Genomic DNA, 21,966 nt, shown 5'->3' with positions numbered 1-21,966 from the left:
ATTAGATCTCTCTAATTGCATTTGGTTAATACTCGAATTTTTTGCGTAGTGCAGTAGTATTTCTTTTTTTTCTGTATATTAGAATGTGGTAGCTGTTTATTTTAAATAAGAAATTGTTTCGACTGTCTCAAATCAAAACCTAGTAACTAAAAAATACTGATAATATTTTATTAAACAAAATGTAAACAAATCTGAAAAAATCCTTTCTTCCTCCTATTTCTTCATATGTCTCAGTAACAGTGAATTTTAGAAAAATATTGAATATGAAAAAGTTTCGGTAGCATAACATTTTTAAATTCACGCTAAAAAATAAATCATCCCTGGAGCTATTAGAAAAATAGGCTTCTGGCTGTTGTAAAATGATATACCCAAACATAAGTATCTTCAAAAGATGTGTACAGACCGATGAAAGGACTGACAGCAAAACACATACGGCGTGGTTTAAATTACATAATATTTAAATATGCGAGCCGTGAGTAATATCTAAAAATAATCCTACTTAATAAATATTAAATCCGCCTTTTGTATCTTCCCTCTGTCTGTGTTTTTTATTCTTTAATGTAATCCTTCTTGTGGTTGTGCAAATAAAGTGTATTTATTATTATTATCTCGATATATCTACTCTCATGCCCGTGTACAAGATAAATATATATAACAGCCAAAAGAAATATAAATAAAAATTAAAAAAAAACCTACATAAACATTACATACATACATATTTGTACCGGGCGGAGGATTACACCCCGGCAGGGGAGACCAAACGGCCGGGGGTCAGGGCGACAGGTGAAGAAATCGGCGGACTATCCTAGCCGAGTCCAGCAAGACCGCTTTTTGCATCCTGGCTGCGAGCGAATAATAATAATAATAATTATTATTATTATTATTTAAAAAAATATGCAATGCCGTATTAAAAGTTATCATATTTCTTATTTATAGCTTTTCATACTGCATATTTCTGTACAATATATTTTGAAACGCTTACTATGTTTTGATTTTGGACAGTCCATATAATATAATAAATAGCATGATATTTAGTTGTTAAGAAAACTGCTAATAATGTTGATCGTTAGTGCCAAATTGTAGAGTTTTCAAGAAATATTGAAATATTATATTTACAATATATTTTATAGAGCTCATTATTTACAAAAAAAAATATTTAGGCCATCCCAAGCTCTAAAATAATTAGAACTTAAGTGGGAAAGAGTGAGTGCAATAAGTGAAATATATTCATTTCTAAATATGATATTTAATTGAATACACATTATAGGTAAGTTCGCGTCGAGCGTAATGCATTTTCAATTGGAATTTATTGGATTCGTGCGGGTATATAAAAAATACACCACAAAATTTTAATTATCATAATCTGCTAACCAGTTCGATACCTAACACGTTTATACAGTTTAAAAAAATACCTAAAATATCTATAAAAAAAATAACAAAATTCATAGTCAAGATAAAGTTTAGTTTACTTTGGTACATATTAGAAAAAAGCGTACGTTTTCATTAATTTTGTTGAAGTGTGCAACGAACTGTAATGTGTGTTCAGCATAATATTATAGAGTTAACTAATATTATAGAATACCTATAGCAGACCGACCTCATGAATATAGGAATGAATCGTTTCTTTCTATAGGTACTAGGTACGCCTATCTATGGTTGGGCTTATTTCAGTAATTTATAAAGACAAAAATCGATTTTATTGGATTTTATATGTACTAAATCAAAGTCGAAAGACCGGCGAGCAATCTTAGGGTGAGATCTATAGAGCGCACTCTGTCTTAGCTTAGACTTAAGACAGAGTTAAAACGAGACAGAGCTATGTCTCTCACATAAATCTGTTTCGTTTTAACTCAATCTTAAGTCTGAGCAAAGTCAAAGTGCGCTCTATAGATCTCAGCCTTAGAGCTCTTATTCAAAGGCCAAACCTTTGACTTCTGCTTTTATGTGGTCCATTCTTAGCCAATCGGGGTGCGCTGGTGTACCGGTTTTGGACTATAACATATTAAAAAAAATACTGATACCAATCTTGACTATGAAATAATTAATTTCGTAGAATCAAGTTTATTCAATTACAAATTAAAGTGCAATCACTTATACCTTTTACAGTAAAGGTAGAAAGTATGGTTGTGAAAAGAGTATACTTAAAAAAATAGCTCTCTTGCCTGTGCGTAAATAAGGGTAAGTCTGCATTCTGTGACATGGAAATTGTATGATGAAATTGAGCGTGCGCTCAGTTTCCATATGTAACAAAATTCTGCGGGAAAAATCGCGCGGTGAAATTCTGCAGTGTGGGCTTACCCTAAGCCTAATAGAACTTTTTTCAGCCAAAGTTAAAGATCGCGTGATAAAATTATATTTTTTTACAGTATTTTTTTTTTAAATTATATACGAAACTTAAGAAACTAAAAACAGTAGTAAGTATATAATGCATGGAGTAGGTACACCTGAATATGGAAAATAATGTTTTTATGGTTGTGCCGACTTTTATTACGCGATTTCTTTGTATTATTATGATGTAAATAGTGCCTTATTGGCTTCTTTATTAGAATTGTTATGGTAGAAACACATTTGAAACACGCGTCTGTCATTTCGAATCGTTTTTCTCAGTAGCCTAGAAAATGCTTACCTAAAAAAAAATTTTTTTGCATGTGAAAATAGAAAGATCGTATATTTATTATAGGCAAACTTTTAGCGAGACAAAAATATTTTGTTAGTAACCCAAACTCCTTTGCATGTAGAATGTAGATATGAAAAATTAAAATATAGACGTTTCAAATATATTTCTACCATTTATGTTACATTTTACGTATTTATACAGTTAGCGTCATCTAAATAGAGCTCTAACATCGAACCTGCGCAGTGGGAGATTATTGATCTACTCATGCCAATTCTTTGCAAATGAAAATTGTGGAGCCAATTCCCTTTAGTGGTGTTCTCACTAGATTTCAACATTGAGGCCATTATTCAAGGGGCGGATCAACAAATTTTTGCAAAGCAGGTAACACATTGGCGGTTCCTCTGGTGCTGCAAATATTCATGGGCGGCGACAGTCACTTAATATCAAGTGATCCGCCTGCTCATTTGTTCGCTACACATTTATATAAAAATGTTAATATAAAAAAAGTAAAAGTACGCAAATATGCATAGACACAACCGTTGTCCACAGTTCTTTTTATGTGACGCCAACTGTAACATGTTGAGTTTGTAGAATTTTATATATACATAAATATAAATAGTAATAAATATTTACCATAGAACTTGGCTGTTATCACTGCTGTGCGCCTCGCAACTCATTGATCTGTTATACGTATACATATCGAATGCTTGTTATTAGAATTTTAATACATTGATTTAAAAATTTGTCAAGATTCCTTAGAAACTTGTTCGTATGAAAACTTATCCAAATTCCAAAGGGGGACTAGCGTTAAACTTTCACCCATGTGGATTATAAATATAAAATTATAACGCTTAAAATTTAACTCCTCATGCGCCATTTTAACATTTTGTGTCAAATTTCATGTCAAAGGTACGATTTTAGTCCTTATTTTAAAAGTGACCCGTACTTTTGACATGACAGTAATTGACCAGTAGAGTAAAAATGGCGCGTGAAGAGTCATTTTGTACGGACTACACCTACCTTTTATTTTAGTGCACTTAAATTTTTTGATAGTTTTTCATGCGATTTTATATAATTAATTTTTTACATCATTGAAATTATTATAATTTGAAAATTGTATTGTTGATTTCAATCCATCAAATAAATAAATTCGGAACCGACATTTTTACATAAGACAACATACAATTATTTTATTTACCTTATTTTAATTCCGAATGGGGTGTTTTTGTAACTTGGATGATAATAATAGTATTATGCCACTTGGGTGATAATAGGTGAGTGACACAAGTTTGGATTTTTCTTACGTGTGGCACAGGTAGGAAAGGGGCCAAGTTTTAACTTTTATCTATTTTATTATTTTTAACTACATTGAACAGTTTTGCAACCATCTGTCTACCTTGTGTCACACCTTCCCGACTTGTGTCACATTTTTTTAGATCTTTGACGATTATTATTTAAGATACGAGAGATACTGATTGTCTTGAGTCTTGACGGCTCTTCTCAGTAGAAACTTCATTCCGAACCGGTAGTAGAGTTACAGACGTAGAATAAGAGACACTATAGTCTTTTTAGAGTTCTGTACCTCAGAAGGAAAAACGGAACCCTTATAGGATCACATTGTTGTCTGTCTATCGGTCTGTCAAGAAAACTACAGGGTACTTGTTAGACTATGGCCAGCGTGGTAGACTATGGCCAATACCCTTCTCACTCTGCCGGTGATGGGTTGATCATGATGATGATGACTGTACATATTTGCTAGGGTCACGTGACCAAATGAGCCCGGCCTGGTATAATCGTCAAAGATCAATCAATTATTTTTTCAATGATAAGTTCAGTAGTAGATAGTTTACGTGCTATGATGTCCACAGGAGACAACAAGCCGATCTGGCAGGTGGCGGAGGAGCGCGAGGAGAACAAGCACCTGCAGAAGGAGAACGCCCCTTATGGCGAATATGGCGGATGGCATAAGGCTGCGAAGGCAATGTCTCATTCACATCTCTATGTATATATAAAAATGAATCACCAAATGTGTTGGTCATCGTAAATCTCTAGAACCGCTGAACCGATTTCGCTAATTCTGTTTAGGGTTCCGTACCTCAAAAGGAAAAATGGAACCCTTATAGGATCACTTTGTTGTCTGTCTGTCTGTCAAGAAACCTACAGGGTACTTCCCGTTGACCTAGAATCATGAAATTTGTCAGGTAGGTGGGTCTTATAGCTGGCTTTAGGGGAAAAATCTGAAAACCGTGAATTTAGGGTTAGATCACACGAAAAATTTAAAAATTTCCTGTAAAAGAATCGACTGTTAGGCGGTACGAAGTTCGCCGGGGCAGCTAGTTTTTTTATATAGTTCATTTTTAATTGCATAATTTATTATTTTCTAGATGATGCCCGCGACTTCGTCCGCGTGGATTTAGATTTTTAAAATCCCGTGGGAACTCTTTCATTTTCCGGGATCAAAAGTAGCCTATGTCCTTCCCCGGGATGCAAGCCGTCTTTATACCAAAATTGCATCAAAATCGGTTAAACGGATGGGCCGTGAAAAGCTAGCACACGGACAGATAGACAGACAGATACACTTTATAATATTAGTATGGATTAAAAAGTGCAAAATAATCGAGTGAAATTTACATTTGCCAAACGCCAGTGGCGTGCAGGTCATAGAGGCATAAAAGCACTGCTTACCCAAGTTGAAATGGCTCAATGGTCATTTTTCATCATGACAGCCTCTAAATAGGTAACCTAACTGACTAATGCCTACCCTAGCTTGGAACCCTATGCACGCCACTGCCAAACGCCATCACCATTGGTCGAAACGGAACGTGACGTCACGATTCACGTTTTCAATTTTTTCGGCCTAACCGTATCCTATAGTAATACTGTCATGTGACATGTGACTGACGTGAATCGTGACGTCATTCAAAGCCTGCCTAAAATGGCGGCGTTTGAACAGATCCAATTTTAGCAATGTTTTAAATATTATTTTTTTTTAAAATTTGAGCATTTCAAACAATATTTATATTTTTACTATGTTATAACAGTGTAAAAAGTGAACTAAAATTATAAAAAAATTACGTGCATATTCTTTATTGCAGGTGGATTCCCCCACTGTGACCACGACGCTGAAGAACCTGGGTGCACTGTACCGACGTCAAGGGAAGTACGAGGCGGCTGAGACGCTCGAGGACTGCGCGCTGCGTAGCCGGAAAGAGGTGAGCTAGTAAAAAGGACCAAGTCCACTGACTGACTGACTAACTGACTGTGCCATACTTTTCAGTGACCAAAATGAGTGCTAATAAATAATCTATGGGTCTGGGGGTCATCTAGTAATTCTGACTATTAGTCATAATGCCCGCGACTTTGTCCGCATGGATTTAGGTTTTTTAAAAACCCCATGGGAACTCTTTGCTTTTGCCTTTCCGTGATGCAAGCTACCTCTGTGCCAAACATATAAAATTGGTTAAACGGATGGGCCTTTAAGAATCCCTTGGGAAGGGAACTCTTTGATTTTCCGGGATAGTAAATAGCCTATATCCGTTCACGAGATTGGTTCAATTGACCTAAAGTTGAAAATTCCACCGATTTTGATTCCCCAAGTTGTCCGCTTGGAGCGCCAGCTGTAGACATGGCATGAACGATCTTGAGCGGCTAGTGATAGTATCTTTGATTAGACAAAACTTCGATTATTTCAAGTTAAACATTATCATTAAAATTACTTAGTCTTCAGACTTAGCGCTCAGTTTGGTTTTTAGTCCGTAATACGCAAACCACTGACGATTTACACAATATGACATTTATATCAAAATCTTGACGCGCAATTTTTTTTTTCCAACGGTAATATTACACAAAAATCGGTTCACTTTATTAGCGTTATAAAGAGTATTTAAAATAATTACCAGATAGTTTTATTTTAAGAAAGTCAGTGTTTTCAGTTATTACTCACCGACTTTTTGAAATTACTAGTTTGTAAACTTTGTATACAATTTAATATTCTTGTAGGTCTTGATAACGTAGTTTATTTACTACCTTGCATCAATGTATTTTATTATTATATAAAATTAGTAGCAATACATTATATATTTATGAAATGCCATACTTAATTCTTTCATTTTTAAAGAATTTTACAATATGTATTGGTAATTTGTCAAATTGAACACAAAATAAAATCGAAAAAAACCATCTTGCACGCTGCCTAGCATGTCTCGCCTAATGTAAGTTCATGATAATAACTTAATAAAAAATGTTAATAGGTTTTTTTGGAAAATTTAATATTTTAGAGTTTAATACATGATGATTATATACAGGAAGAAATATAAGAGAATGATAAGTGTCGGCACGCAGTAACTTTCTCAGAAAAAGGTTGAACTATTTAGTACAAATTAGTGCCGATTGATTTGCAATTTATTGTAACTTCTTAGAAAAGAGTAACGAATTGGAGCTAAGTACCACGAGTCAGCTTAGTTGAAAGAGTTGTTCAATATAGAGCTCATCTATTTTATAAGAGAATTCCTGTCAGACTGATTTCAAGAAATCGGCTTGAAATAAATCAGTTTTTTGAAATGGACATATATATATAATACAATAGGGCTATGAGTGAAAAGGAAAAATGCGATTTTAGGCATTGGACATGGCGAAACAGACGCGCACAAGGAGTGGTCGCGGCCCGCGGGAGGCGGAGCCGCGCGAACTTGAAGAGGTTAGACCCTCGTCCCCACCATCCTAAGCTTGGTGCCCTAAAATCCCCTTCATTTATCCAAAATTCACTACATCTATAAGGCTACACTTGCACTGCTGTGTCTTCAAATGACCGAGGGTTACGTGAGAAATCCAACGATAAATTGGTTTCTTAGTTCCTTGATCCGTATCCACCAAAAATCACCCTAAGAGTCTAGACCCTAGGGAAACTTTTCAATGTACCTTTAACTAAATAAATAAATTTGTTATTAAATCTGAAAATATCTGTTAAGCTAAACGCGCATTACTTGTTTTCAATAAAATTGGAGTAGCCGATTTTTAATTTTAACATTAAAACCGGTTTACTAGAGTTATTTTCTATACCTACTCAGGATGTATTTCAATACTGAAATACATCCTATTATAATCTATTTTATTAGAGAACTCTTTTTCGACAGAGGTCAAGAAATCGGCTTACCAGTAATAAATTATAATTTAAGATTCTGTGACTTAGAGCTGTGCAGAACGTATTATGTCAGAATTAATCATAATGAAGTAAAAATTGAAGTAGCTAGTCGTTCAAAAAATTTTACTTTTGTTGTAATAATGCTAAGTAGCAGGGAATCAGTGTCACTAAAGATGATTCCATGATCCTTGATCCTAAATCTATTGGTAATCCTATCCGTGTGTTCCCTAGGTATCTGCGTTTCTTGTTAATGCTTGTTCACGCGCTCTGTGCTTTTGTGTTTGTCTACTCTAGGGGTCTTCGGCACGTTTTGGTGTTGTGTTTCGTAATCATTATTTAAAATTGTCTACCCAATGTTTCTAAGTTAGGAATGTCAGTGGATAGGTTATTCAAATAAAATAATTGTGCATACTTAAGGTAGTATTCCAATCTTTGTAAAAGGTGGCAAACGGGGTAGTAAGTCTTACAATGCGATTAAAATAAGAATAGGAAAGTCAGTGACCTTGAGCTGTCAACTGTCACTCAAAAAGTAGTGTTTGAAGAAACAGTTTTTTCTACATTATTTAATTAATTCTTATTATAAATATTGAATTTAAAAGAACATTAAAAATTACTACAATATTTCAAAGTTAAACTAAATTTGCCAATGTACAATGCTTTTATAAGATTTATTGTAAGGTAAATACGTATGCTTTTTTAAAAACTTGTGTTATTAAGTTCATTTAAAGTGTTTTACGTAGATGTGGTGTGAGTTTGTGTGTGGCAGCGTTGCAATCACAAAAAAAACATTCGGCACTGGGCTATGCTTTTGAGCTTTGAAATTTTTCACATTATCCAAAAATGGTTATTCTGGGTATATTTTATAAGAAAATTGTACTACGTTTTAGTGCACGAAACTAACTAAATGAAAAAGATTTTTAAAAGCTCTTCTTATCCATACAGACGATATCGAAAGGGACAGAATTTCTTTAATTCCGTTCAATTTAGAAAAGTTTTGTGCAGTAAAAAAGGCATTCTTTCAATCTATTAAAACAAGGATTTTTTGATAATATTATTAATTTATTTTATATAAAATAATATATTATGTGAATAATATATAAATATTTTTATTTTCTCGCTTCGTCGTGCATTTCATTTTACACGTACACGCTTGTTTTATTTTATTTGCATATTTTTATTTAGGTTTTTCTTTTGTTTTTGTTACATAGGGCACGAACCAGGCGAGTGAGCCCCGTATGAACCTTAAGTCAAAACTGTTCAATGCGCTAGGAATCAACACAGGCAGCAGCACGCCACACCAGTAGTCTAGACTAAGACCTAGTTTTCTAGGTTTTAATTTTAAGCACTCACTTGCTTCTATGTGAACGCTCCTCGGGCCTCGCGGTGCTACAGCGAGAGATAGTGAGCTAATTTCTAATTTCTTTGTACTGAATCATCGATTTATATAGATACGTCCTTATAGGTAAAATAAATCACGCTCTTACAATTAATCTGATTTACAAAATTAGATTGATTTTGCTGACAGTTGGATGCGCGCTTCCAGATGTTTAGGTTGTTTTGAATCAAACAATTAGTCCTTGTTAAATAGTTGTCAGCTGTCGTCTATTCTAGTTAAATGTCGCAATAAAACGTTACGAAATAATAAAAAAGATACGGATTTGTTTCATTATTCAAGAGCATTTTCGTAGAAGGATTACGTACTATTATAATAGGCTGATCTATATACAGCGATGGTTGGGACATGTTAGCTCATTATTTTATTTACGAGGATTATTCATGTCTCACACTCAAATTTTGCCCGCCTATTTATATATGTTTTGTTTGTAGTTAAAATGTGTATTTTAACGCTTTTATTATTTTATCGTTTTTAATCCACAAACATGCCTGGTATTTATTAATTCAGGCAGTTAATATATTTTAAAATAAAAAATCATATTATCACAATTTGCCTCTATGGAATTCAATATGGCGGGCTTATTACTTTAGAATAATATGTTAGCATGCAATATGTGTAAGTTTAAGCAAAAAAATATTAAAAATATATGCGAACAAGATGAGTGATATATGAAAGAATATTATTGAAGCATGTATACCGTCCCGTAAGAGATATAACATTAAGTTAATTTTATAATTAAATAAACTCAGTACACCGATGGTGCAAGTTTTGTGAGTATTTTAAATGTTAAATGTTTTAATATCATGACATTTTAAAATGTCGAATTTTACGTATTGTATTTAAATTTTTAATCAAAATCACTTGTTTAAATACATATTGTAGTGTATATTATTATGTGATATTACGTAAGCATTTCATTTTAAACGATACATAAAATTCGACTTTAGGTCCTTAGGATGCCTGGCCACTGAAACGATGCGGAAACGTGCTTAGCAAACCAATCAGATTTAGTAGATTACTTTTATTACTTGATCTGTGTGTAATTTAATTGGTCTACTAAACACGTCTTTGCTACTTTTCAGTGGATTACCTTATTCACTATAATTTTCAAATCGTAAAACATACTTCTTGTAATAGAAAAATTATGGCGTCAAATTTGGCCCTTATTGTATAAAAAGTAATTCACGAGAAAAAAGAAAAGTTATTGTATAAAAAAGTGTTAAATTTGACGGCACAGTAGTTACGGTTTCGATGTCATAGAGAATCTAGGCCCGAGATAACAGAATCTGATATCTATACTATTGCATTTATTAAATTGTGGCGTATCCGATATATTTATATTAATTGATGTTTTGCATGTAAATACAACGATATTATTTTATTCGCTTACGATTTTATTATTTTATTTTTTAATTTGCTGATAATAATTTAATAAATTTATACATAATTCATATTATTGCCGGAAGATGCATGACTGTAATTTTTATTGTGAAATTTTTCATGCGTATTTTATTTGTTCTACCAATAATGTTATTTTTTTAATAATGTTATGCTTAAACTCATTCCAGTGTAGCGTATATGTTTTCGGTGTTAAGCTTTATGTGAGAAGTGTAGACGCGCATGTCAGAATTTATGGTCGACCGGTTTTAAAATCGGTCACTTAAGAATTTCATCATGTGCGCCTAGACTTTTATAGGTAATAAAATATTTTAGTATTTTTTATAATTTCGATTTTTATTCGTATAAGGGTGCTGCTTGGGAGTGAATTTTAATTTTACAGAACATTTTAAATATATTATACTAGAGACACAAATTTGTTTGACGTCGTTTTATTAAATATCAATTTACTGAGGAATCTCTGTTACAAAAAAACGAACTTTTGCAAAAGTACCAAAATATTAAAAAAAAAGGAATTTGCTACCTTGTCTCAATGTCGCGGTTTCGAATGGTAATTTTTAATTGTTAATAAATATTTATGTATCATTTGTTTTTGTTTTATTTTATTTGTCTTTTGTCTTATTTTAAAAATGAAATATAAAAGGTGAGTCTACAGTGTTATGCAATTTATAGCCCAAACTAAAACTTGTTACAAAAATTAAAAAAGTAGGTATACTGCACAAAAAACGCATGAAAAAGCATAAATAATCAAAATTGGAGTTTTCGCGGCTTTCGCTGTTAGTTTATTAGATGCATGTAGCATCTCAACCATTCGCTGTTTTATACATTAGTGATCATTCATCGTTGATTTTTCAAAAAATTTCTTTTTTTGTAAAAACTAGCAATATCCCATTTATTTATTTCTAGTCTAAGATTTCTCAATAATCCAGTATTCTGAAATTCAGACTTAGTTTAAAAATAAGTAAAAAAATCACTTATCCATACTCAACATTTCTGAAAAACATTTTCTGGAAAAAGTTCTTTTTCGATTTGTACACGGCTCGAGTTTCATTAAATTTTGAGCAATATTCTCGACATTAAAAAAACCTTAACCATAGCTCGTGTTTTTTCATTTATAACTATCTTGTAGTCTCTGGGTTCTAGTGTTTTCAAGAAACGACTTTTGACAAAACCATTCCTTTTATTAATTATCCCCATAAGGCAAAGGTCGAAAATCATACAGCCTATTCATTTTTTTTTTAATATAAGAATGGAGTGTAAATTGCATAACACGGGGCAGGGCTCGCGCGCGGGCGCGGTGGCCCGCAGCGCGAGTTTCTCGAAACTTCGCGAGTCGTTGCGGCGCTCGTCGGTGAGGCTCTTGCACCGCCTCGCCGGCCGACACTCCGCCCATCTGCCTCCCGATGTAGACTACACCCAATGCGACGATCCGGACAGGTTTGTTTTGTTTTTTTTTAATCAATGGGTAAATGAAAAAAAACAAAGTTTTTTGCAATCCGCAAATGAGAGTACAATATTATATAGGTAGGTAAAACATTTTTTTAATAGTTTACAGTTAGTAAATAGGCTACTTGACTCATATCTAATTTCGTCCAATAAATGATTATTTATTATAGTATTTTGCTTAAGACAACGAAATATATCAATAACAATTATTAAAAACGCAGGATGGATATATAAATCCAATTTTAAAAAAGACAGTTTTTATTTTTATTTGAAACGCAGAAAACGCTGTCAGCCATGATGTGACGTCATTAAATATGTAAACAAAGAAATGTCATCCCTATGTCACGGAAGTTTATGCTGTTGTTTACAAATGCATGACGTCAGAGCACAGATAATCAATAGGCCAAACATGGCCGACAGTGTTTTCAGCTGTCTATGAAAAATATATTTTTAAATTAAAGTTTTACGGTTTTTAGGGCGCAAAAAAATATAGTGTTAATTTTTTTGATCTAATAGGACAAATATTAACCATTTAAGACCAACTTAAAAAAAGTGTCAACTAGCCTATTAGGTAGTTTTGATAAAAAGTAAGTATCTACCTATTTATCAAATTATCTTCGTAGTGATAGGAAGCACGAAAATCTGGCTACCACTAGGTATAGGCACCGATAGATACAGCCCTACGATAATCTTGTAGCTTTAATTTTTTTATAATATAGGCATTTACTAAGCGAAGGTCAGAAGTTTTGATGGTATTTTTGTTAAACAATAGAACTTCAATCAATCTTTTTTCCATGATGATCTTAATTCTATTTTTTGTTAATGACCTAGATATTATATCAGAGCAGATTCGACATTCTAAGTGAGCTTTTTCATGTCTCTATATTTTAAAATCAAAACATTTTTTTTATTTTTAAAATGTTTATTCCCATAGCAGCATGAAGCGCGCAAGCTCCCTGTCCGAGCTCAGTAAGCGGCCGGCGAGCCCCGCGCCGCCTGGCAACCAGCGGTAGCTAACAGTCAACCCCAGCAGACGGCAACTCTTCATCGGATACCTCACCACCACCCTCGTCAGGATACTGTCGCTACAGTCATGATATTGACCTAAAAAAATTAAATAGAACAAACTACTAATGGGTCTATCAAGCTAGAACCCAGAGCCGTAAAAGCATAATGGATCTATCTCTAAAAATGTAATAAAAATTCGAAATAAGAAGGCCAGCCTCAAATAATAGGTACGTCTAAGGTCTAATACTAAGTCTGAAATAACTACAATGATCTAACCACAGATGATCTAACGCATCACCTGGTGATCAGCAGGTAGCTAGCAGAACCTATCTGAAGGAAAATAATCGGCTATCTCATACCCTCGTGGATGCTGTCGCTACAGGTATGATATTGGCCTACGATGAGCAAATAAATGGCCCGTCAAAATTATGGGTATCTAAAAATAGTAGTAGAATAGTAAAAGGGTCTTGATCATTGAACTTAATAACAAGTGAGTCTTCTCAAAAATAAGTCACAAAATGAAATAATCTGCAGGCTCTAACTTCCCTGGCGTTAAGGAAATAAAACAAAAATTGCCTCAAAGGTCTTCCTCTAATAATTATGAGATAACGATGAGATGAGTCTGTAAAAAAGTGAAATGGAAAATGCTAAAAATAGGTCTTTCAAAATAAAAGAGCCGATTTTGGCACAAAAGAGTGCAAAAGGTATGAAATTTATTAACGGCTCTACTGAATAAATATTTCACATGAGAAATTATTTTTCTCAGTACCTAATAAAATTCTTCAGGTTACAAACATAAAACTAAGCAAAAGTAGGGGTTTTAAGATACACAGGTCACAAAACAATATTTTATTAACAGTAGATGTTATCGAAGTATTTTACCTATAAATCGTGTTTGTTAGAAAATAATTTTAATTTTGTATTGAAATAATCGCGTTGTCAGTATTTTGCCCAAAAGTGTACTTAATATAAGCTTATCGTGGCTTTATTAATGTGCAAAGCCTTAATTATTAGGTAATAGGAATACTAGAATATTTTAATATTTCTGAGTTAATTAAAACCGCGCATGAAATCAAATAAAAATTGTAAAAAACAATATTACTACTTATACATATTTGTGTTGTCTTCTGCAGTATAGCTACGCGGCACAAAAGTTGAACCTAGGTTCCTACAGATTATTAAGATATTAGGTATAGGTTCTTCTCCAATTTGCGATGAAGTTCTTAAGGCTGAAAATAAATTAGCGTATTGTACCTACAGACTACACGCCAATAAGCGAAGAAGGACACATCTTTTCAACTTTTGTGGCGCGCAGCGAACCTAAGTAGTAAAGCCAAAGATTAAAGACCAAAGAAAGCAGGTTACCTACTTGGGGAATCCATGATACTCAAGGAACAATAAGTTTAATCTGTTCTACTAATATTATAAAGGTAAAGTTTTTAAGTTTGTTTGTAAGGGGTAATCTCTCGAACTACTTAACCATAATGCCATTTAACATAATGACAATTGCTATTTGCTTGATAGGCAATAATTTAGTTAAATGAATGAATTCCTGCGCGGTCGAGAAATATATAATACGGCTTTTGTAATACATTGATCTCAGTTGATTTTATCTGAAATAAATAATTGTAAACTATTCAAGTGTTTTATTAAAATCAACCTCCTAAATAATAACCTTATTTTTAGGGTTACGTACTACAAGAGGAAAAAGGAACCCTTATAGGATCACTTGTTGTCTGTCTGTCTGTCCGTGTGTCGTGTCTGTCAAGAAACCCTATAGGGTACTTCCCGCTGACCTAGAATCATGAAATTTGGCAGGTAGGTAGGTCTCATAGCGCAAGTAAAGGCAAAAATCCGAAAACCGTGAATTTTTGGTTACATCACCCACAAAACGTGTTGTGAATTAATGATTAGTATTTTCAACTTTCAAAGTAAGATTCAAGTGGGGTATCATATACCTGTACATTCTAAAACAGATTTTTATTTATTTTTGTGCACAATAATTTTTGATTTATCGTGCAAAATGCCAAAAAAAATCGACCAGAACGGAACCCTCGGTGCGCGAGTCTGACTCGCACTTGGCCAAGTGCACGCCCTCGCACTCGCACTTGGCCGGTTTTTTTTTTCTATAAGTAAGGTACCTACCTATGTGAAAAAAATGTAATCTTAAATTTTCATTTACTTAGTAGTTTGCTACGAACCTCAGTACTTACATTAATTACATAACTATTATATTTATAACTGGTGTGGGCAGATATTTCGGTTCTGATGAGAAAACCAGAGGCGCTTAAAGTCACATTGCATGTTATTTATGACGGGTCACTCCGTTATATAAACGATCCCGAATCATTTTGGATGGTCTTTTATTAATATTTCATTAATAAGTAGGTAGAAAAAGCTGTGATAGCCTAGTGGTTAGGACGTCCGCCTTCTAATCGGAGGTCGGGGTTCGATCCCGGGCACGCACGGTGAAGGAAAACATCGTGAGGAAACCTACATACTTGAGAGTTCTCCATAATGTTCTCAAAGGTGTGTGTAGTCTACCAATCCGCACATTACTTTCGGCCGCGTATACTGTAAGTAGTATAGCGGTATAGCATTACACATACCTATTCATCCATGTTCAAGAGTTCCATGACATTGGTGCGTCACAGCTTTACAAAAGTATGTGATGAGTAAACAGGAGCTGAGTAAAACATGGTAAGTGAGTATGTATGTATCCAGCCAGAGACGCAGCTGCCAAAACATGGGGACGCACGCGTGAGGTCGACAAACGAGAAATGAGAAAATTATGCCTAGCTAAACAAATCGCGGTTAAGCGGTGATAACCTAATGGTTAACACGTCGATCTCCTATACGGGCGGTCGGGGGTTCCATCCCGGGCACGCACCTCTAACATTTCGCAGTTATGTGCGTTTAAAGCGATTATAATGTATCACTTGCTTTAAGGGTGAAGGAAAACTTCGTGAGGAAATACTGTATGCCTGAGAGTCCTCTATAATGTTCTCATCATGTGTGTGAAGTCTGCCAATCTTCTGAGCCCTTCTTCCCTTCTCATTCTGAGAGCCTGTACTCAGTAGTGGGCGGCGATGGGTTGATCATGATGATACTATAGTACGCGACAGGGCGAGATGGCAACCGGGGTGGGAACGCCCTGCGTTAACCCGGTGCGGGCGAGGGCGGGTGTGCGGGGCGTCCCCCCGCCTCATACCCCGATTGCCACCTTGACCTATCGCGGACTATACGGCGTAGCTTCAATGTTTATCGAATGAAAGGATGTGTCGTTCCGATGCCCTATTAATTTCTCATTGAGTTGTACCGCCTGGTTATACACGCCATTAGATTTTCCTCTAACCTAATTAAATAATAATTATGTCTACTTAGGAACTTATTAGGTAGGTATACCTACGCCAGTTTTTGACCAGCTCCCCCCCTCGGTTTTGCTCGTGTGGAATTTCTGAAAATCCTTTCTAAGTGGAAGTCTATTAGGTAGGTAGGTAATCGCATCAGCTATTTAATTAAAATTCAATCAAGTTTATTAATTATTTTAATTGACACCCTAATGAAGATTTAGGTGTGAAAGGGCAGTTACACGTGTTAGCCCGGGTAGTGGCGACTCCCCCGGGAGCGACCCACCCCATGCTTCCCACGGGCGACTTGTTGATTGAATTAGTGTTTGAATAATAACTTAATGTAGGTAACAAAAAAAAATCTAAATTATCTCTAGTCAGATTTAGTGGGAGACTTCTGCTTTGGCTAGATAACTACTACGAATCGTAGCGTTCCGGTACGATGCCGCGTAGAAACCGATAAGGGGTATCATCACTTAACACAAGATGAGAAAGCAGTCAAGGGCTAACTTGTAATGGAATGAAAAAAACCGGTTGAGATGAGTAAATCCGAATTTTTCGAGCAGCAAAGCCGAGGGCAAAAGCAAGTTCGTAAGGGTACCTTTTTACCTATAGCGGGACCAAACCCTAACCAAGCTTGCGTGGGAAGGGGGAACATCTGAGGCGGTCTAACATGTAGAGCCTTCATGAGAGAATTAATCTAAATTCTGTGAAATAGGTACATATTACTATATATATATACATACCTACCTCATCATTATAATGATCAACTGATCGCCGGCTCACTAAGTGAGTATGGGTCTCCTCTCAGAATATTATATACCTACTGGCTACTCAGTACTCAAGTATTAGAGGCGCCGGGATAACCTAACTAGGTCTAACGGGTAATCTGTGGCACAGCTTTAAAAAATAAACGTTTTTCTTTCTTCTTTCTTTCTTTCTACTTCTACTACTTACTAATTATTATGCGCTTACTACATATAACCTTTTGTTTGTTTGTGATATACCTAATAGGGTATTGGACTGTAGTAATAAAATATAGTTAACTTATTCTCTTTAATAATGAATTCTAGTCCCATAAACTACCGCTATACAAAAAAATCACGCAATTTTATTACGTCATATTATATTAGCTGAAATAAAATAACACTACTTACAGTAGACAAGACGTAAGGTACGTTCCCAATTAGGTAGGTAAAATCTAAGTACATAAATTTAGGAAAGTGATGAAAGGATCCAGAATGTACTGTATCATGCAAGTAAAAGTCTCAATTTGTTCACCTCCTATTAAGTTTTACTGTCGAAAATTAATGTAAATATTTCAAAAAGACAATTTCGTCTCACCCCACAACAAAACAAAGCAACTGACATCAGACAAACGAGCGTAACTTGATAAAACAAACTGCCATTAGTTATGACCACTGTTTGATGTGCCCGACTGCCCGCCCAACGCCCCGCCCTGGTGCGCGCGCGCATCTCACACTCATTAAATCCTGAAAGTCGGGATAGGTGGACGTGTTTTCAGTAATACAACGTTTAGAGTAGAATACAGAGTTTAGTGAAAGTATTTTCGAAGTTCGAAGATTATTTCTCGAATTTTTCAGTTAATGAATTTTCTTTACACTCATTAAATCCTGAAAATACAATTAGGTAATACAGAGTATAAATAAAATAGTAATATATATATAATAGTAATTTTTAGTTTAGGCTTGATAGAATTTTGTGAAAGTACTGTTGAAGCTCGAAGATTACCTTCTTATTTCTCGAATTTTAAAGTTACAATTTTTCACGATTTGATTCGTGAATTTTCTTTACAAAATACTTACTTAAGGTTTGCTTGTGCACCTATTTTTTATGCGGTTTCACTTTTCAAAATAAACTGAAAAACTTTTCGTGATATTTATTAATTAAATAACTTATACATTACTACATAGGTAACTAAAAATTCTGTAGGTATTAGACCATCCAACTTCATTGCTTTTGCTTTTCTTTAAAAGCTCTATAGCTTTGCAAGTTTAAAAAAAAATGAGTATTAAATCGTAATCTTTTTATATTTATTGTACTTCAAACGTAGGTAGGTACCTATTTAGTTCTTAGGCACCTACTTACAAAAAAATAGACCTGGTGAAAAGCTCATTTTTTTTATCCAAGAGATTTTCAAAAAGTTTCATGAGGGAATAGTAAAGGCCGTAGGAATGGAGTATTTCAAAACAAACTATTTCCTCCCAAACGAGGGAACAGAAAAGCAGGATTTTCAAAATTTCGAGCCCATGATGTACCAGGAGGTTCTAAACAACCAGGAGTTTCCCAACTACTTCCAAATGTTCTACGACTATAGAACTGCACCAGACCAGGGCCAGGGTCCGGAGGTGTATCCTGAGGAATGGGAGTGGCAGTGGGGGGAGCCGATGCTAGTGAAGGAAGAAGATTTGGAGACAGGAAGCTCTATTGTTTTCAATGAGGAGGGTGAGTTTTATACCTAGTAGTATTAACCTAATGTACCCACCTAGTGTTGTCCCAATACCTACCCTCTTTGAGAAATTGACTTTTCTATTAACAGGCAAACCCTGACTACCTTAATCTCTTAGCTAATGGTAGAATGTAAGTGGTGATAGCCTGGTGGTTAAAACGTCAACCACTTAGTCTTAGTGGGGGTTTAGACTTCGATCTTAGGCACTAAGTGCCTCTGACTTTTCGGACTGATGTGCATTTTTAGGGTTCCGTAGGATTGGAAATTTAGTGCGAGGTTAAATGCTCTATTTACTGGCCTATGGTGTGCGAGTCTGACTCACACTTGGCTGGTTTTTAAAAATTAAATATCACTTGCTTTGACGGTGAAAACATTGCGAGGAAACATGCATATGCCTGAGAGTTCTCCATAATTTTCTCATCCTATCCTTATCCTTAAGCCAATCTATTACACTCACTAGAGTGGTACACTCTAAGAATGAGCAGGGTTTGGATAGTTTGTAGTGGTGGGATGGTGATGATGATGATGATAATGACAATGTACCTACCTGTTGTATGAGATTTATGTCATTCACGATCGACATAACGCCGTTGTATACTATCGTAGCAATAGTAGCTATTATAAACAACATCCTACTCATAAAACCCACCTGTAGATGTGAAATCGTATCAACAAAAATGGCGCCGGCGTCTAACCAGGCCATCTGATCATCATTTACCTTGTTTTCTATCACCTGTCCTTATTGCTTTATATATGTGCCATTACGTAACTTCTTTTGAAAACCGAAGTCTTCGAACAGTGCATGTTGCCAGTGATGCCATTTATGGATCCGAGACATACCTACTTAACTATGATCTAATGGGTCTCATATAAACTCAGCGGGCGATGCGATGGAAAGAGCTATCTTGGAGTTCCTTCCTCTACGTGACCAAATCAGAAATGAGGAGAGCTGTAGGAGGACCAGAGTAACTGACATATAGCTCAACGGGTTGCTCAGCTAAGCTGAAGTGGCACATAGTTCGAAAAACTGTGCAAGGCACATTGCAAATAAATTAGAATATGTATTCAAACACAATTTTTAATTTACGCTTGTATCCTCAGAGCTGCGGTCTTTGTCGACGACGGGTCGCAAAGAGCGCACGGCGTTCAGCAAAGCGCAGATCCGCAGCTTGGAGGCGGAGTTCGCACGCGCCAACTACCTCACGCGCCTGCGACGGTACGAGATCGCCGTGGCGCTGCACCTCACTGAGAGACAGGTATCATGTATCCCGCAGCCATCAACAAAGGTCAGCGGGTCGCAATGAACGCACGGTGTTCAGCAAAGCGCAGATCCGTAGCCTGGAGGTGGAGTTCGCGTGCGCCAACTAGGTACCTCACGCGCCTGCGACGGTACTTTTTATTTTTTATTCTTATTGTGATATAGGCTTGCGCTTGGTGACAATCATGCCTAGTAAAAAGCAAAGAATCTAGGTTGGAGCGTGCTTGCCTTATGCTTGCTATGATGCTTAGGTATTAATACCGTACCTTATGAAGGTATCTAGGTACAAGCATGCAGGTTATACTTGGCAGGAAACACGGACGCCGGAAGGGCATTGGGCATTCCACACCTTAGCTGTTCGCATCAGAAACGTTGAGCATTTCATAGCTACCTGCACTATACTGTAATCTACTGATAAGTGATAACTGACATGACATAATACTTTATTAAAAATCTATTTTCCCAACTTCCAGGTCAAAGTTTGGTTCCAAAATAGAAGAATGAAGTGGAAACGAACTAAGGGAGTTTCCAAGCACACAAAGAAGAAGGATTAGAGCTTATTTTATGCAGAAATTAAATAAAAGAACTTGTCCTACCCATAATACGCGACAGGTCGAGATGGCCATCGGGGACGCAACGCCCCGCAATAACCCGGTACGGGCGAGCGCGGCGTCCCCCGCCTCATACCCCGATTGCTATCTCGACCTGTCGCGTATGTAACGCAATCTAATCTTAGTAAAAAATTGCCAAAACTTCGATTATTCTTATTTCCTACTTTAGTATAGGTACTATCTAAATATTTTACCTAATCCTAATTAAATGTAGATATTTTGAAGATAACTAAACTGTGTACGTAGATTAGTTGTTGTTATTTTTAGAAATAAAGGTTTATCAGGTACCTAGGGGTACATATTTTTTATTTATTTGATGCACCTTACCCTCATGACATTATGAAACCTGCGCCCGCCATCTTGAGTTTAACGTGACGTCACAATGATTGTTACAAACAGATTTCAGAATGCTCGCTTTTTCGACTACTAACATCGCTTCATTTTGACGCTGTAGTTCGTATGTGTGAGTCCACGCTACAGCTGGCCAAATCTAGCGAGGCGTAGCGCAGAGGATTTTTCACTGCCAAACCATTATCGACTTTGCATACATTGAAGTAATATCGAAAATCAATTGACAGAACTATTGGTCGGATCTTCTCTTTTACTCTCGGCGATTAGTGGTCAATTGATTTTCGATATTATTTAAACGCTAGTAAAGTCGATAATAGTTTGGCAGTGAATAGGACTCCTCCCTGCGCCTCATCAGTACGCGACAGGTCGAGATGGCATTCGGGGTGGTGACGACTCGCACACCCACACAGCCCCCGCGCTAAGCCGATGCGGGATAGCGTAGGTGTGGGGCGTCCCTCCGCCTCACATCCCGATAGCCATCTCGACCTGTCGCATACTTAGGTATATGCCGGCCCTAAAGGTGAGATCTTTAGAGCGCACTTTGACTTTGCTCAGGGCGGTTTCAGACTAGCGTTTTATACGCGCGTATGAGCTCGTTTTTGGAAGCGCATGTAGGCGCGCATAGGCGCCACCTTTTGGCACACGCTCACCTCGTACGAGCGTTGACGCGCTTCTAAGCTCGTATAAGCGGGAGTCGCGAGAGATCACCACCCACCGGGCCACCGGTTCGAGCGAACACGCTGAAATATGCCCGTATTCGCGAGTCCGGTTTTTTGAAGCGCATAATGTAGCGCGCGTGTAAGCGCGTATATGCTGAAACGACCGTATACGCGCAAATAAATACGCTAGTCTGAGACCGCCCTTAATACTTAAGAGTTAAAATGAGGCAGAACTATATCTTTCACATACATCTGTCTTGTT

At 36.0% G+C, this 21,966-nt stretch overlaps 2 protein-coding genes across 3 annotated transcripts in view; both read left to right on the top strand.

Annotated features, from left to right (window-relative positions):
* Klc (kinesin light chain) overlaps nt 1-11,138 on the top strand; it is a 55,916-nt gene extending 44,778 nt beyond the window's left edge. The window contains exons 11-14 of the mRNA XM_069504042.1: nt 4,486-4,595; nt 5,713-5,829; nt 7,236-7,313; nt 8,966-11,138. Coding sequence (XP_069360143.1) covers nt 4,486-4,595; nt 5,713-5,829; nt 7,236-7,313; nt 8,966-9,061 — 401 coding nt within the window. The 3' untranslated portion in view covers nt 9,062-11,138. The remainder of the gene's footprint in view (nt 1-4,485; nt 4,596-5,712; nt 5,830-7,235; nt 7,314-8,965) is intronic.
* Nucleotides 11,139-17,869: 6,731 nt separating this feature from the next.
* LOC117989735 (homeobox protein Hox-A6-like) lies at nt 17,870-20,927 on the top strand. Of its 2 annotated transcripts, none has more exons than XM_034977147.2 (4): nt 17,870-18,005; nt 18,542-18,821; nt 19,927-20,081; nt 20,557-20,927. In XM_034977147.2, exons 2-4 carry the CDS (start codon nt 18,551-18,553, stop codon nt 20,635-20,637), a joined length of 507 nt encoding a protein of 168 aa, XP_034833038.1. In that variant the 5' UTR covers nt 17,870-18,005; nt 18,542-18,550; the 3' UTR covers nt 20,638-20,927. The 2 variants fall into 2 exon arrangements, with proteins under 2 accessions (XP_034833038.1, XP_069359866.1); XM_069503765.1 differs by having other exon boundaries at nt 17,878-18,005; nt 18,430-18,821.
* Nucleotides 20,928-21,966: the final 1,039 nt, after the last annotated feature.

This window comes from Maniola hyperantus, chromosome 16 (assembly GCF_902806685.2).
Source record: "Maniola hyperantus chromosome 16, iAphHyp1.2, whole genome shotgun sequence".
Taxonomy (NCBI): Eukaryota; Metazoa; Arthropoda; class Insecta; order Lepidoptera; family Nymphalidae; genus Maniola; species Maniola hyperantus.
The sequence above is the reverse complement of the archived record's forward strand: the minus strand, read 5'-3'. Positions and strand labels throughout refer to the sequence as shown.